Source organism: Misgurnus anguillicaudatus, chromosome 8 (assembly GCF_027580225.2).
Source record: "Misgurnus anguillicaudatus chromosome 8, ASM2758022v2, whole genome shotgun sequence".
In the NCBI taxonomy this organism is placed as follows: Eukaryota; Metazoa; Chordata; class Actinopteri; order Cypriniformes; family Cobitidae; genus Misgurnus; species Misgurnus anguillicaudatus.
In genome coordinates this window covers 32,461,758-32,479,125 of record NC_073344.2, presented here as the reverse complement: position 1 = coordinate 32,479,125, position 17,368 = coordinate 32,461,758, and the positions used below count along the sequence as shown (strand labels likewise).

General features: G+C 36.3%; 2 protein-coding genes across 6 annotated transcripts in view; one reads left to right on the top strand and one right to left on the bottom strand.

Moving 5' to 3' along the window:
- Nucleotides 1–549: 549 nt before the first annotated feature.
- LOC129450358 (claudin-10-like) lies at nucleotides 550–7,138 on the top strand. Its single transcript, XM_055213061.2, has 5 exons — nucleotides 550–1,276; nucleotides 2,702–2,863; nucleotides 2,944–3,025; nucleotides 6,512–6,619; nucleotides 6,711–7,138. The coding sequence occupies exons 1-5, from the start codon at nucleotides 1,045–1,047 to the stop codon at nucleotides 6,937–6,939; spliced, it is 813 nt and encodes a 270-aa protein (XP_055069036.2). The 5' UTR covers nucleotides 550–1,044; the 3' UTR covers nucleotides 6,940–7,138.
- Nucleotides 7,030–17,368, bottom strand: part of dzip1 (DAZ interacting zinc finger protein 1) — a 22,707-nt gene continuing 12,368 nt past the window's right edge. For 3 of the 5 annotated variants that reach the window (XM_055213055.2, XM_055213054.2, XM_055213057.2), the window contains 7 exons: nucleotides 16,899–17,050; nucleotides 16,606–16,792; nucleotides 14,567–14,723; nucleotides 13,988–14,292; nucleotides 13,764–13,882; nucleotides 13,510–13,678; nucleotides 7,030–7,473 (listed from right to left, as the gene is read on the bottom strand). In XM_055213055.2, coding sequence (XP_055069030.2) covers nucleotides 7,391–7,473; nucleotides 13,510–13,678; nucleotides 13,764–13,882; nucleotides 13,988–14,292; nucleotides 14,567–14,723; nucleotides 16,606–16,792; nucleotides 16,899–17,050 — 1,172 coding nt within the window. In that variant the 3' untranslated portion in view covers nucleotides 7,030–7,390. The remainder of the gene's footprint in view (nucleotides 7,474–13,509; nucleotides 13,679–13,763; nucleotides 13,883–13,987; nucleotides 14,293–14,566; nucleotides 14,724–16,605; nucleotides 16,793–16,898; nucleotides 17,051–17,368) is intronic. The other 2 variants (XM_055213056.2, XM_055213058.2) reach the window with 1 other exon arrangement.

The following is a 17,368-nucleotide window of genomic DNA, read 5'->3' as shown; positions in this document are numbered from 1 at the left end:
CATACATTAACACTGGAGGTGTACACAAACATTGGAGGTGTTTACATTTTTTTTTGCTTTAAGCCAACATACAGGTGTCCCACTTTGTCCAAAAAGTTTTTTAAATTGGCCAGTAATGTGTGTGAAGAATCATTTAAATTTTTGTATTTTATATTTTTTCTGTACAGTGTAGTGAAACCCATTTAAAATGCCTATGTTACAGCTGTATTAACACTTCTACATAGTCCTGTTGGCTTGCAAAAGTATTATCAGACATAACACAGATATTTCCAAATATTGCCTTAACCATTAATCCCTTGGTGACAGGTTGCTGAATGGCTCATACATAAATCATGTACATAAAGCAAGTACTCAGCAGTGTACACTATCCACTGACATTAGCAGATGGAAATCAGCAAATGTCAGTTAGGGCATCACACATGACAATGCTGACAGAACACGTACAGTCACAAGACCTTAACAATACTGAACTATCACACCACACCCTCAGTTTCATGCTTTCAAGGGTCCTTAACAGTTTACATCCGAATCAGAAAGGTTGTAATTGCTATATAATTCAACTTTGGATGACTTTGTAAGGAAGCTACGGACACCGGGTTTGTAATTTTAGGCCACATTTACTGTGTATTTATCATTGCATGTCTGACCAAAGTACTGCCACATTTGTATTAACTAATACACTGATTTATGAATAAGGAACTTATTACTTAATCCCCATGTTTTACAGACAAGGCATAAGGTTAGTCCTAGACTAAGACACACGTATGAGCTGTCAAGGGTCAACGATTTTCTTGACCTGTCTGAATCAGAAACTGCTTATGAGGTCTAACCGTGTTGTTTTTCCAGTTTCCAGTTTTACGTGCCGAATCAAGCTTTCTGGAGTCAGTGGGTTGACCCATAAAAAGAAAAGCTGTGCATTAAAGACACACACCACCATGTAATCTTATTCCATGTTGACTTGAAACATCTCAGCAGATCTTTCATCTTCCTTTCCATAAACCTTTCAACGTCGTCTCTCTTCATCAGTGTAATGAAACAGACACCATGGCGAAGCGCACTGTGGTTATGTATGTAGAGATTGGTTGTTTTGTGTCCTGTTTATGTGGCTGGATTTTGATTTGTTCCACTATGGCCACTGAATACTGGACCTTCTCGGAGGTCGGCTCTGTCATGCTCACCACCGGTAATTATTATTCAAACCTCTGGATGGACTGTGTGTCAGATACCACAGGAGTATCTGACTGTAAATACTACCCTTCTTTGATGGACCTCTCGGGTAAGGAAAGACTGGGTTGGGTAATTCACAGAAAACTGCTATCTGTGTCCATTTGTGAGCCTGTCTGTGAAATCCACACTAAAAATGAGATCAGGAGCATCAACGTTTGATCTTAGTCAATATTAAAGATATCAAGGGTATATTTATATATGTTCTTTACATTATATAGAATGATTTTATGTAGAAAACAGCTGGGTTTTCACATACAGTTTCACAAATAGTTAAAAATAATAAATGAATCACATTGTTTAATATGTCTCTGATTAGTGTGTAAGGTTAAGATTTTTTAATTGTACTACTACAATGTAAAAAGTTAAAGTTGGATTAAATAAGAAATACTTCAATTGGTAAGACTTAGAAATATTTTTTTAACTTAAATTTGTTCACTTTAAGTGAAAAATGCAAGTGGAAAAAGCTAAATTTTTAGGTGTTTAATTTTAGTTTTTTCACCTTCAATTTTTCAATTAAATTGAAAAAAATATTTTAAGTGTTACCACCAGTAGATCCAACTTTTACTTTTTGGTAGTTTTCTAGAGCCAAATATAATTCATTTTGTGTTTTTAATTGATCTAAATACTGCTTTTGTCAAAATGTAAACTTAAATATCAGTTTTGCTGTCTAAACTTTTACTTTATTTGTTGCTTTAAATTAATTATAAAGTAAAAAAATTGGCTGTGCATATCTTTTTAATTATTTTCTATTTTTTATTTAACTAATGAATGTTTGCTAACTCGGAAATTGTTGAATCAATTTGATAAGTTGATGACACTTTACGATAAGGTTGTATTGGCATAAATGAACAAAGATTAATAACCCTTAAAATTGTGACCCTGGACCACAAAACCAGCGTAATTTTTTTAAAATTTTTGAAATATATTATTGATAAAAACATTTGTATACATTTACGGTAGGAACTTCACAAAATATCTTTATGATCTTAATATCCTAATGATTTTGGCATAAAAATCTATAATTTTGACCCAATATTGTTGGCTATTGCTATCAAAATACCCGTTCGACTTAGGACTAGTCTGTGGTGCCACATTTGTGCACTTGGTAGACAAATCCAAAGCATCACAAGGTATACATTTTTATCAGTATGCGTGTTCCCTGGGTTCGAATTCATGACCTTTTGCGCTGCTAACACAATGCTTTGCCAATGAGATAAATGCAGCAAAAAAAGCTTATGCATTTACTAATGTTATTAAATAAAACCCTATTTAAGTAACTTAGAAACCTGTCAATTTTCCCAAAAAAAAATTGATTTGATTGTGCTCAAACCTGCTGTGACATTTCCCTTCAAAATGCTAGTTTGGTTGCATAATGTTTAAACTTACATTGGCGACATTAAGAAAAATGTTCTTGTTTACAAAAAATGTGTTGTGTCAAATTACTCATCTCTCTCTCTCTCTTTCCGGCTGTTAGTTTTCCTCCACGTAACCAGGGCACTGGCCATAGTCTCTGTGATTTTGGGCTTCTGGGCGGCTGTGCTTGCTCTCATAGGGATGAAGTGTACCAAAGTTGGAGGCTCTGAGCTCACTAACGCTCGAATTACATTTGGAGCAGCGCTGACGTACCTGATATCTGGTAAGAATCTTATTTCACTTGGATTGTCAGTGTATAAACTGGGTAACGCAAACTGATGTATTGCTATATCTATTTTGCAGGGTTCTGTGGTATGATCGTGTACTCCATGTGGGGGAATAAAGTGCGCATAGACTATTTGGATCCATATTATCTAGAACAGAAGTATGTACTTATGATGATGACTTTTAGAAAGTATGTATCGAGAGAAAAACGTACTTCAATTGGTAACACTTAAAATATTTAAACATTTTCACTTAAAGTCAAAAGTATAGTAAAATAAATTAAAGTTCAATACACATGCATTAAGGCAGTGGTTCTCAAACTTTTTTGGGTGAAGTACCCCTTTTTATGATTTTTTAAGCCAAGCACCTCTTGACCAGACAACATTTTGATTTAAAATACAGTAAAATAAGAGTAAGACAGTAATTATATCTGATGCCACAGGGCAGGTTTATTGCTTATTAGTATTCATCAAGAAACTGGTGGTATTTTTGAAGCTCTGGTTTGCTTTTTTCTTTTTTTACATTTTTTAGCATCCTCTTTTAAGAAGCCCCCTTTCCTAACTTAAATTATTTCGCGCAGACTCTGATCCTGATTCTGGATTCAGGTCTCAATAAATACTGTAAATGATCTTAGTACTGAACATATCGGGCCCTATTTTAACGATCTAAGTGCATTGTCTAAAGCACACAGCGCAACGTCTAAATGGGCGTGTCCGAATCCACTTTTGCTAATTTAACGACGGGAAAAATGGTTTGTGCGCCGAGCGCATGGTCGAAAAGGGTTGGTCCTATTGTAATGGGAGTATTTTGGGCGTAACGTGCAGTAAACCAATGACAGTCACAGCTCTCATCCCCTTTAAAAGCAAGTTGCGCTGGCGCTATGTCTAATCCCTATTTAGATGATGAACTTTGTAAACTGAAAAACTAAGCGGAGGACGAAGATCCCCAGTTTAAGATTAATGTTAAATAATTGTGTTGTTTTTCACTTGTATTGAAATTGTTATTTTTTTTATTAAAACCTTTAAAACCCGTTTTCTTTTAGTCATGGAAGTAAAATAGCAGGCTTGTAATTGCTTTAAATGTCAAAAAATAATTTACAAGTATGTAAGATAAGGTTTGTACTGTAAAAATACTTTATTTGTAACAAACAGGAGATAAAGATTTACAAACGGCTCTCCGCACGTTTCAGCACTTTGGACAGCGTTTTTTTGGCAAAAGTTTTTTAAGCATTACTTAAAAATGTTTCTCATCTCACCATATCCACAGGTACAGAGTCATCATATACAATAAATCCGTGAGGTAGCATTTAAAAAAACATTTAGAAATAGATGCATTTGTTTAAAGCAAATAATTTATTTACTTACCAGGCTACAGGTGTAGCAGCTCTTTGCGCCTTCTAACGTCTCATAATTAGTCCTCATTTATGTCCAAGAGACTCAATAATAATCTTTTACATTCAATCCTTTAATCTTTCATATTTAAAAGCATGTTTGTGCTGCTGTGCATTCGTGTACTTTGTGATAAGCAAACCCGCGTTGTCCTCCCATTTATAGGCGCATATTACTAATGCGCTCTTTAAATAACATAAAACACATTGCGCCATTGACTTAGACTTTAGACCAGGTTTTTGGTCAATGGCGTAGTCTATTTTAGTTGCCTCAAAATAGCAACGCGCCAACAATGCGCCTGAACACACCTCGTTTTCAGACAAGAACGCCCATGGGCGCAAAAGGGGGCGCAAATGCATTTGCTATTTAAACAACGCGGCGCTAAACGTGAAAATTAGGGTGGAAACTAGCGAAAGACACTTGCGTCGCGCATTGCGCTGCATTGCGCCGGGTGTAAGATAGAGCCCATCGTAACAAAAGGTTTAAACTTACAGCAATAACAATATAGCAAAGTATAAACTGCACATGCATTTTGTACAATGTGCTTTAAATTTATGATTTTTTTAAATGCATCTTTGTGTAGTCCTGATGTACTGATTTTATTTATTTATTCCTAAATGTCAGTTTCCACTTTCTCTCACATACCCCCTGCAGTACCCCAAAGTACCCCTAGGGGTATGCGTTCCCCCCATTTGAGAACCACTGCAAGGTATTGGCTTTTTGCCAGATGAAGCCCCTTGGCCAAATTTTTTTAGTTAAAGTTCCCATTTGAGATTTTAAGTAAATATTTCAGTAATTTAATAGCGCATTTAGCATGTTTCATTTTACATAGTTGTTATTGTAAATAGTTGTTTATCTGGTAATTTTCTTTTATTTCATAAATCGTATCCATTCGTGTCCATTTTGCACATTGTAGTGTTGTGTAATGGTCACATGGCATGTAAATTTATAAAAAAAAATATATTTTTTCTTAGTAAGTGTTTTTAACTTACATTTTTACATGTTTAATATAATAGTTTATTTACATATTATGATTTAATTGCAATTAATTGTTTTACATCAACTCACAAAATCCCTGCAATTCCCGCACGGAAAAAACAGGGGTTTGCGCACCCCAGTTTGGAAAACCCTGAGCTAGATTATTGCCCCATCATAAAATCATTTTCACTGAACCATTCAACTGGCCAACATTAAATGACAAAAGAGTATTTTGTATGGATTTCATTTTGTTATTTTCTTTTTGCAGATATTTAATTATTTTAAGAAAAACTTTATGCAACAACCAGTGGCGGCTCATGACTGCTCATCCAAGGGGCGCGAGTATCTGACAAACGCGAGCGTCTCTTTTATCATAAACCCTTTAGTCGCGTCTGCAGCAGGCACTCATTTAGACAAGACTATGTGATGCACATAGGATCACTCGACGCGCATAACACATATTTTGACATAAGGAACCACACACACAAGACAAACTTCGTGTTGAGCGTCCACGAAAAAAGTAGTCTGCGGCCGCAACTGGCAACAACCATAATACTTCACAGTGCCTTCAAGGCAGTTAAAGGTGACATAGAATGGTTGAACGGAGTATTTATCCTTGTTCTGTGATGTGAAGACAAAAATTTTTTTGTTTGGGTCTGTAATGCCTTAGAAGCTTCCTAAAAACCTCTCTCAGATAGCTCTATTAGGGTGGGGGATTTCAAACAAGTGGTTTTGCACCTATTTGGCTCCCCCTACTGGCTTAACTTGCAATCTCATTACTGATTGGCTGACTTTGCTGCCACTCAAAAAATGTAGCCAATTATTTTAAAGTGGAGGGGCAGTTAGATGCCTGTGATGTCATAAGCATCAGTTTTTCAGATTGGGCTGTTTTCTGGCTGACATTTCTAAAAGAGGAATTTCTATGAGACTGACATGTTTAGCATGTTTAGCACTTTTTGTATGTTCATGAATGTGGGTAGACTACCATTATTTAACAAAGACAAGGTAAAAATAGTTTTTCATTCTCTGTCCCCTTTAACTAATTAGTTTGTTATATTGGCCATTTTCATGCAACAGCCGATATGCTGGTGGTTTTAAATTGATAAAAATTATCGGCAAATAAAAATCAGCAACCGATACATTGGTACATTTCCAATTTGTGCTAATTGCTAATTTTTTGCAATTCCCGAAAAAGTATCTTCAACTTTGCTTATACTAAAATGCATTACAAAGCACATTGTAAAAGATGTTTTATATAATAAGTGATATCTATTTGTCAGGTTTGAGCTGGGTGCTGCTCTGTTCATCGGCTGGGGTGGATCATGTCTGATCATATGTGCAAGTGCAGTCATGTGCTATTTCTCTGGGAGAGAGTCATTTCCTCAAAGGTGTGAACTGTTTTAGTTCAGTTTGAAGGGAAATATACCAAAACATGTGATTTTTTTAAGTCTAATGCAAGCCTATTTGTTTTTCTCTTAGGTTTACTCAAAAGAAACTCAGAAAACCCCCGTCATACATGACTGCACATACCAGACGGACCTTCATGCTGCCGGGTTACTCGAGACCAACAACCGTCATTGTGTCTCCTTCATACCAATCAAACAGACATAACAACTATAAACAGAGTGGAGGCATGAGCGAATCACAAGAAAGTCGACCTTCAAAATTGATCACACCCTCCCGGCGCCCCATAGACTCAGCTGTGTGACCCTATGTACTGTTTGGGAATACTTGCAAAAAAGACACTTGTTGACTGTTTAATGCGTATAGTTTCTCTCTATGAAAGCATGTAGTGAAATCTTTAAGGCAAACTGAATTTAATAAATCAATATTTTACATATTACAAAAAGTCCTTTGTCATTTGAGGCTACATGTTTTATTCCAGAAGGAGATTTTATAGTTAAACTATCAAATGAATCATGAGGCTAAAGTATTAAAGTGCAACATCCCTTGATTTTTTCTTAGTACCAAAGGTGTACCATATTATTTTCACCTAAAGTACCATAAACAGCATAAATATCAAATTCTGCAGTCCCTGAATAATAACTAAGCCTGAGATACTAGAGTCACTTGATATTACAATTGTTTGATTGAAAGTGTAAGGTGAACTGGTTTGTGAATGTTTTGGTACTTTGCTGGATTTTATTTCATCAGTCTTATCATATTTCATCTGAATCGTCCCAGTCGCTGACAGTCACTAAACTGCTCTTCAGAGTGCTGCCGGTTCCTGCGTCTGTCAGGCCTGAGAAAGAGAGATGAGATCAGAAACATATCCCAAACATTACATGGGTTGAGTTAAACATTCATTGCTTAAAGGCGGGGTGCACGATTTTTTGAGAAACTCTTTGGAAAAGGGAGTCGGGCCGAGTACCAAAACACACTTGTAGCCAATCAGCAGTAAGAGGCGTGTCTACTAACCGACATCATAGAGACAGAGAGCAGTTATGCAAATTTGAAAACCACGCCCACCGGGGGGGGAATTCAATCCAACCGTCTCCATTGACTTTGTATTGGGAGAAGCTGCCTCCTTGTCATTTCTGGCTTATAACAAAAAACTGAATAATGCCTAAAAGCAGCTGTGTGACAATATGTACAGCTTACAAGCCAAAGAACCCAGAAATAAGTTTTTATAAGCTGTCGAGCCGTAAAAACCCAGTCTTTAAGGAGAATAAAGTGGATTGCCGACTACGTTTCCCCCTAGTGGGCGCAGTTCTACTAATAGGAGTACTATGAAAAGTTGCCTGTATCCATTTTTGTGTCTTTAAACGCTCGTTTTTTGGGGACGACAGCTTATAAAAACGTATTTACAGATTAAACTTAAAAACAGAATAATACCTAAAAGCTGCTGTGTGACAAGGTGTACATCTAACAAGCCAAAAAAAACGTGTTTATAAGCTGTCGACTTCAAAAAAACGAGCGTTTAAAGACACAGAAATGGATACAGTCAACTTTTTATAGTACTCCTATTAGTAAAACTGCGTCCACTAGGGGGAAACGTAGTCAGCAATCCACTTTATTCTCCTTAAAGGCTGGGTTTTACGGCTCGACAGCTTATAAAAACTTATTTCTGGGTTCTTTGGCTTGTTAGCTGTGCATATTGTCACAGAGCAGCTTTTAGGCATTATTCAGTTTTTTGTTATAAGCCAGAAATGACAAGGAGCCGGCCTCTCGCAATACAAAGTCAATGGAGACGGTTGGATTGCTTTTCCCCCCCGGTGGGCGTGGTTTTCAGGTTATGACTATTGCCTGGGCTGCGTATGTGTGGGTCTATCAAAAAAAGGTCCAGATTCTATTGGGGTAGGGGCGTGTTTGTTTAGGTGATTTCAAATGTCAACATTGGCTTTCAGAGATCGTGCACCGCCTTTAAAGGAATATTCCACTTTCATACAAAATCCAGATATTTTACTCACTCCCCCCATGTCATCCAAGATTTATTTCTAGGTTTATGTCTTTCTTTGTTCAGTCGAGAAAACGATTAAGTTTTTTGAGAACATTTTTTTTTCTCTATATAGTTTACGGTTTAAATGCAGTTTAAAATTGCAAATTCAATGCAGCTTCAAACTAGACATAAGGGTCTTATCTAGCGAACAATGGTCCTTTTTGCCAAGAAAAATAAAAAAATATGTACATTTAAACCACAACTTCTCATCTTGCACTAGCCATGTGATGTGCCAGTGTGACCTTACGTATTACGCAATCACGTCGAAAGGTATCGCATGACGTATGCGAAACTACCGCCCCAGTGTTTGCAAGTGTGGGACTTTACAGACTGTTATGACGTTGTTGTATGTAGAATGATACTAATTAATGTCTTTGTGTCAGTTTAGTGTTAAAAGTGGTCTGCAAATGTGCGTTTCACATATGTAACGCTTAACCGTTTGACGTGATTATGCAATACGTAAGGTCGCGCTGGTTCTTCACACAGCTAGTGCAAGACGAGAAGTTGTGGTTTAAAAGTGCATTTTTTTTCTTGCTGAAAATGACGATTGTTTTGCTAGATAAGACCCTTATGCCTTGTTTGGGATCATTTAAGAGTCCTTTGAAGCTGCGTTGAAACTGCAATTTTAAATTGCATTGAAACTGTAAACTGTTGAGGTCCAATAAAGCCTTAAATTGTAAAAAATCCTGGAATGTTTTCCTAAAAAAAAAAAAAAAACGAACTTCTCAGCTGAGCAAAGAAAGACAAACATATTGGATGACATGGGGATAAGTAAATTATTAGGATTTTTTTATGAAAGCTGAGTATTCCTTTAAGGTATGGTGTAATACTGTAGCAAATTTCACATCAAATAAAACATCAAGAGCAACATTAATGTATTAATAAACTGATAGGCACTGTGAAATATTTTTTATAAAATTATATAAAAAGTTATATGTCAGATATATACGGAAGAGGATTAGGGCCACTGGTGAAAAAAATATTTGAATTCTGACTTTATTCTCAGAATTCTGACTTTATTCTCAGAATTCTGATTTTAATCTCAGAATTCTGACTGTAAGCTTTGTCAAAAACAACAGTATCAAAATAGTGTTCTGACGTGACAAATATTCACGTTTCGGCTTACCATATATGGGTTTTCCTTTGAATGTGAAAAAAAGTATCCTGAAATTACAATTTCTAGACACATATATGATATTTTATTATAACTATTTAGTTATATGTACGGAAGAGGATTAGGGCCACTGGTGTAAAAAATATTTGAATTCTGACTTTATTCTCAGAATTCTGACTTAATCTCAGAAATTAAAGTCAGAATTCTGAGATTAAAGTCAGAATTCTGAGATTAAAGTCAGAATTCTGAGAATAAAGACAGAATTCAAATATTTTTTTCACCAGTGGCCCTAATCCTCTTCCGTACATATAACTAAATAGTTATAATAAAATATCATATATGTGTCTAGAATTTGTAATTTCAGGATACTTTTTTTCACATTCAAAGGAAAACCCATATATGGTAAGCCGAAAGGTGAATATCTGTCACGTCAGAACACTATTTTGATACTGTTGTTTTTGACAAAGCTTATAGTACGAACACACACGGTCAGTCAGTTTTTTTTGTAAAATGATGTTTTTCTGCTTTATCTGTAATTATAATTATTAAATCTCTAGGGATGCTCCGATTGCATCGCATTAAACGACTCGATCGGTACTCGCTAAATTTGCCGATCTCATTAACAGATCTTTCTAATACTTTTGTCATCATATGGCATCGGAATGTGAGTGCAATTTGAGACCATTTTTACGCATTGCGAGCATTTTTACAACCCGTTGCTCATGTGTGACTTGCACATTTGGATTTCTCTCTCTGCCTTAACAAAGATATAAGCATTTTCTATGAGGGCTCACGCCATCCTAACACGCAGCGCAATGTGTCTCACATCCCCATCAAGCAGCGTATAGAACATAAAAGCCGCAGTATCCTAATTCATCTCTCAATAACATTAAAGAGGAAATCCCTCTCTGCTCTTGACTGAAGAACTGTTGTACTTTATAATAATGTGTGAATGTATAATTTATACTGTGAAGCGTTTTATTTTTATTACTTTAAACAGGCATAAGCCTTTTTAAAGGCATATCGATAATATACCTAATTAGTGCTAATAATAAAACAAAGGCAACATTTGTGGTATTACTTTATCTAGAAAAAATGTTAACAGTTACAGTCATCAAAGATCTTGCATATCAGCTTGAAGAATCTGTATTGGGCATTGGTATCGGCTGATCACGACAACAAGAAATCGGTACTTGGTAACGGCTGCAAAAATCCTGATAGGAGCATCCCTATTAATCTCCATGTCTTTATGGGCGGGGTATGGTAAAGAGGAGGTGTGTCTAATTTAGTGGTTAATCTAGTCTGGAATTCTAGAACCGTTAAAGGAATAGTCTACTTATTTTTAATATTAAAATATGTTATTACCTTAACCAAGAATTGTTGATACATCCCTCTATCATATGTGTGCGTGCACGTAAGCGCTGGAGCGCGCTGCGACGCTTCGATAGCATTTAGCTTAGCCCCATTCATTCAATGGTACCATTTAGAGATAAAGTTAGAAGTGACCAAACACATCAACGTTTTTCCTATTTAAGACGAGTAGTTATACGAGCAAGTTTGGTGGTACAAAATAAAACGTAGCGCTTTTCTAAGCGGATTTAAAAGAGGAACTATATTGTATGGCGTAATAGCACTTTTGGGAGTACTTCAACTTGGCGCAGTAACACCCTCCCTCTCCCATTATGAGAGTGAGAAGGGTAGCGGACTTTTCAGGCGAGTCGAAGTACTCCCAAAAGTGCTATTACGCCATAAAATATAGTTCCTCTTTTAAATCCGCTTAGAAAAGCGCTACGTTTTATTTTGTACCACCAGTAGACTATTCCTTTAACATTGCTTTCAGCTCCATCAATAAACTGATGAAATCATGATAGAAAGTCCCAGTGTGTTAATATGAATGACTGTATGGTATGTTTAGGCAATTTCACGGTGGCTTTGCAGATTAAATGGATCTAAAAAAAAGCACAATGGCTTTTCTGACTGTGAGCAACTTGGATAAATAAGTTGTTCAGAACTAAATAATAGTAAACTCATGAAAACTATGGAATAACACAAATGTAACCATGTGAAAAACTACGTTAAATTTGTAATATATGTCACATTTTATCAAGCAGTTTCTTGAGATCTCATGCTGAGATTCTTTTTTCAAGCTTTTAATTTGTCACATACACAGTTTACAACCTGAAGTATGAAATGTAGATCTGTAGACTGTGCAACCGACAAATGTAGAAAATATGTGACCCTGGACTAGAGGTCTTCACGGGTCCACTTAGATCCGAAAACCCGAGGTCCGACCCAAGACCCGAGCAGGTTTGGGTCTAAAAGTTTCATGTGTGCCTCGGACATTTTAGTGGTACCCTTTGTGTCGTTGTCAGATAACACAGTAAAATAAATGGAGCAGCGGGCCAAATTGGTTGCGAGGCCACTGGGGTTTCTTTCTGGTCCAGTCGAGTTAAAAAATTGCCACTGGTTGGGGTCGGACTCGTTTTTCCGGGTTTGTCTCGGGTCGGGTCTGTCTTTAAAAAAAGTATTTATGTATGTTGGGTTCAGGTAAAAAGCGATTCAGGTCATTTCGGGGTCGGGTACATCTCTCCGAGAAGACCTCTACCCTGGACCACATTTTTTTAATTGATATTCATACAACATCTAAAAGCTGGATAAATACGATTTCCATTGATGGATGTTTTGTTAGGAAAGGACGATATTTGCCAGTATTTGAAAAACTAGAATCTAAGGTAAAGTATTGAGAAATTTGCCTTTAAAGTTATCCAAATGAAGTCCTTAGCAATACATATTACTAATAATAAATACATTTTTGATATATTTAAGGTAGGAAATGTACCAAATATCTTAATGGAACATGATCTTTAATAATTTTTGGAATAAAAAAATCGATAAGTTGACCCATACAAATGTATTGTTGGCTATTGCTACAAATATACACATGCGACTTATGACTGGTTTTGTTGTCCCGGGTCACAATATATATATATATACTGAAGTTAATTCAAAAAATCAGAAATTAAACTAAAGACTAAAAAATGTTTAGAAAATTTAAATTAAATAAAAAACAAATTGAATTAAGAGACTGAGGTAGGTAGGATTATTGTAAACAATATTGAAGTTTACATCTATTTTGTGCTCTGATTGGCTGTATTTTCTTTATTTTTTTGTTTTAATTAATGTATTCTTTTTTTATATTTACATTTTTATAGCTTTCTAAGAAAGAAATTAATATGTTATCGCTATATCCCTACTTTAAAGGAGCATTTCACCCGTGGAAACATTAATCTTTATTGAAAGTGTGTCATATTTGTAGTCGAAATGTAACATAAATTTCGAATTTGGTGCCTATTTGACCGAGAAAAGGAGTGTTTGTAGTCTCACCCCCTCTACAAAGATATTTGACTTCCTTCTTTCAATGATGCAAAATGATGATTTTTACATCATTGAAAGAAGGAAGTACAACACTGAAATCCGTATTTCTCCTGTCTCAGCGGAAACTGAGGAAATTATGCACGACCATTCAAAAACATGACTGGGGTTCTAACTATACACAGCCTAATGCAAATGGGTGAAGTGTCCCTTTAAAAAAATGTAAGCATACACCTTCTGATTAAAATACTTGGATTAGAAGAAAATCTCAACTGACCCCAAACATTTGTCCAGTAGTGTTTATTTCATTTGCAAAAATATTTTTAGCTAAAATAGAGTTTTTTTGTGTGTACCTTGTTTCTGTCCTTTAGTCACCGATGAGCCCCAGACGCTGGTGCTGGTGTCCAGACTCTTCTCCAGACTCTTTCTGATGGGGGCAGAGCTCTGGTTGTGTTTGGGTACAGCAGGCACATCCTCCAGAGAGGAGATATCCCAGTCATCATCATCATCTTCATCTGCGTACTAAAAGACACGACAAAACACCATTACAAAAACAAAGCTATGTGTATGTTGCACAGGTATAAAGATATCTAACAGCTTCTCTTACCTTCAGATGTTTGACAACAGTTGGTACCTCCAGGAAAGTACTGACGCCCCCTGCTGGTTTCTTTGGGCCTCGCTCTGTGAGCTGTTTTTCCAGGCTTTTGCCAAGAGCTTTGACATTACCTACAGAAAACACAAGACAAAATTCATACACACACGCAATACACTACGATTGATTTGACATTGTGATGTCCACTGTCATATGTGTGATATGAGTTTAAATCTTACTGTTAGGGATCTTCTTCACGTTTCCATTCTGGTCTGTGTGTTTGTGCAGTTGCGAGATGTTGATCTCCTCCATCTCGCTGCCGTCTGTCCACTCGCTGTCGCTCTCGCTCAGGGCGGTCACGGCCGTTCTGAGCGCGGGGGAGCCGTTGGGCCGAGGGGGCGAACGCTGATGCACTTTAGGAGTTTGGGCTTTCACAGTGGTGCTGCTGCTGACCATGGGAGGTTTCTTCTGCGTTTTTGGAGCTTCTTCCTCAGACGACTCCTCTTCCTCAGATGTTTCTTCATCAGAGCTAAATATAGGAGCTCTGGATGTAAAAGAACAAGCAAGAATGTATATAGTGAGGTCTTAGGGTCTACATTTATAAAGTGGATTTCTTTTATTTAAACATGTAAATAAACAAAAAGGTACATAGGATGCATCCTGTAGCTCAACTGGCGGAGCATTAAGTTAGCAACGCAAAAACACACATACTGATAAAATGTATAGCCTGAATGCACTCTAAGTAGGGTAAAATAAATTTTCTAATCCTTTCATGTAACAGTAGACAGACTATATGAACAGTAAACGGTTATATGTACTTGCTGTGTTGCTGCAGTGGTGTTGAGGTCTTAGGCAGGGTGCTGGTTTTGCTGCGTGGAGCTGGTTGTGGGGTGTGTTGCTGTTTCGGAGGAGGGCCTGACACGACACGAGTTACCGTAGATGGAAAACTGCTGGATCTGGGTCTAGACTGAAGCACTATGGGATAATGAGAAAAAAACATTATCTCTGATGACAAATGACACGTGATGCTGTCTACTATCTCACATTTTACCAAGTTTAAATCTATTTAAAAAATGTCAGCTTAGATGAAAGCATACACAAATATCTGCAGAATTGAATTATTTTAATGCATGCTGTTAAAAATAGGGCTGTCAACAGATGAATTGAGATTAATTGCATAAAAAGTTAACGTTTTTTTGCATAATTTATGTGTGTGCACTGTGTATAATTATTTTATATACATATAAATACACACACATTAATGTTTGTATTTAAAAATATATATGGATATATTTATATCAATTTTGATATATTTTATATTATGAATATAAATAAAAAATCAACCTAAATAAAATTTTTCTTAAATTTATACATGTATGTGTGTATTTATATATACATAATATATACACACAGTACAAACACGCACGCACGCACACACATATTATGTAAACACAAACTTTTATTTTGTATGTGATTAATCGCAATGAATCTTTTGACAGCCCTAGTTAAAAACCTTGTATTAGGAGCATGTATATGATGTTTTACATGCATGCTGCTTAGACAGGCAGCTATGGACCGTTCCTCCAAATCGGTGCCATTTCTGTCCCCAGTACATTACATGTATAGAAATGCGGGAACTAACTCTAAAATAGAATTTATTATTAAACAAAGTGTCCTCAATGTTAATCTAACACCAAATTTAAACTATAAAATTGAAAACATTAATAAAAACTACATAGAACACTGAAATACAGCTTTTTTATCCGTCCCTGCTCTCTATCTCTATACTCTCTCTCTATACTTTTTTTAAATATAAAGCATAAATTAAGATATATTTCTTTTATTTGCATTTTTGTGGTTAAATATTTTATACCATTAAAAAATTCATAATATTTTAGATAAAACATTTTAGTCATGTCACCAGGATTTCACTCAGTCCTGTTATCCAACACATTCCTTTCTCTGACAATCTAGTCACATTTTCAAGAGGAAGTTACATCATCATCATGGATTTTCTAAACGTCATTTTTTTATTTTCTGTATATTTTATGATATTGATGCTATGACTGTGAATGTCAATCTTAATGTTCAGTGCTGTTGCCTATATTATGTCTTTCATGTTATCAGTTTATTTTAAAATAAAAAATTGGTAAATCACTAGAATTTGCTCCGTGTCTTTATGCTATTAGCAAATATTTAATGCAGCTATAATTCATGTATTTGCAAAATCTATTCTAAAAACTCAGTCGTGTTACTTTCAGTCCTGTTACCAAAATGCCTCAATTCTTCTTTAAGAAACCATGTTAAATAAAATAAACTAGTTACCTAAGATACCAATACTTGATCAATACTCATTTTGAAAAGTAAAGTATGTGTGTAATTAGTGTTAAAAAAAGATAAAAATCAACAAGCAAATGGCACCGATTTAGTGGAATATATCATGAAAATCTGACTTTTTTCATGTTTAAGTGATATAATTGGGTCCCCACTGCTTCTATCAACCTAAAAAAAGATCAACCCAGTAACTTAGTCTTGGTAAATCATTCTTTGCAAGCATATAAAAAAATAGGTAATTGAATTTTGGCTCCCCTTGTGATGTCAGAAGGGGATAATACCGCCCCTTAATCTGCACTATCCAACCACGGCACTGCCATTTAGTGCAGAGATCAGCTCATTTGCATTTAAAAGGACACACACAAAACGGCACATTTTTGCTTACACCTACAAAGTGGCAAGTTTAACATGTTATAATAAATTATCTATTTACTCTGGGGACACCAAAGATTTATAAAAGTCTTGTGAAATGTCCCCTTTAATGCAAGCATATATCCCATCAAACTTAACACTAAATGCTGACCTTGTTCTAGTTGTTTGGGTTTGGCTGGTTCCTCTGTGTTCCTCTCTTGTACCCTATGCTCCAGTTTACGACTGATCTCTTTCTGTGTCCTCCGATACGCTGGATCTTCTTCCTGTTTATTCTGACGGTCTGAGGTAATTTGGGCCATGGCGCTCTTATACGCCCCGTTAGAGAGACCTGTGACACCCTGAACAACATCAATGTTACATTGTGTTTTTGTTCCTCAACAACACAATAGGGACTATACGGGATGATGATCTATACAGGGTGAGTGTGTGTAGTTTGACACTCACTACCTTAATGCCCAAGGTCATCAGTCTATCACCGAGGTTCTCCTGAGCAGCCATGCGCATGTCTCTCCTCAACCCTGGATTCTTCAACAGTTCCTCCACCTGCTGTTTCCACGAGTGAGTCTCTGGGTAACTTTCTGAGATGCTGGAGGATTCTGAAAATGTAAAACGAATGGGACTGAGACACATCCTGGCAGCTGGCACTTACCATACACAGAGTAAATCAAGAATAAATGCAGGACGTCCGGTTTAACTTCTGCTGTGTTATTGCTCTATGTCCTATAACTACATCTCCTGTCTCTCCTCAAACCCATCCAATGACTGCACACATGCAGTTACCTTTGCGTTAATACAGGAGACGTGCTGTTTTGGTTTAAGGTCTGTGAAACATCTACTGGCTCAGGCTGACAGACACATGCTCACAGACTGAACACAGCATGCCCGAGCGACTGATCCATGCAGACAGCAAGCGA

Bases quoted from the DNA above. Each gene is read 5' to 3' on its own strand.
- LOC129450358 (XM_055213061.2), top strand. From the start codon at position 1,045: ATGGCGAAGCGCACTGTGGTTATGTATGTAGAGATTGGTTGTTTTGTG. The intron at 1,277-2,701 runs GTAAGGAAAGAC...TCCGGCTGTTAG, and splicing joins TTCTTTGATGGACCTCTCGG to TTTTCCTCCACGTAACCAGG. The intron at 3,026-6,511 runs GTATGTACTTAT...TCTATTTGTCAG, and splicing joins CCATATTATCTAGAACAGAA to GTTTGAGCTGGGTGCTGCTC.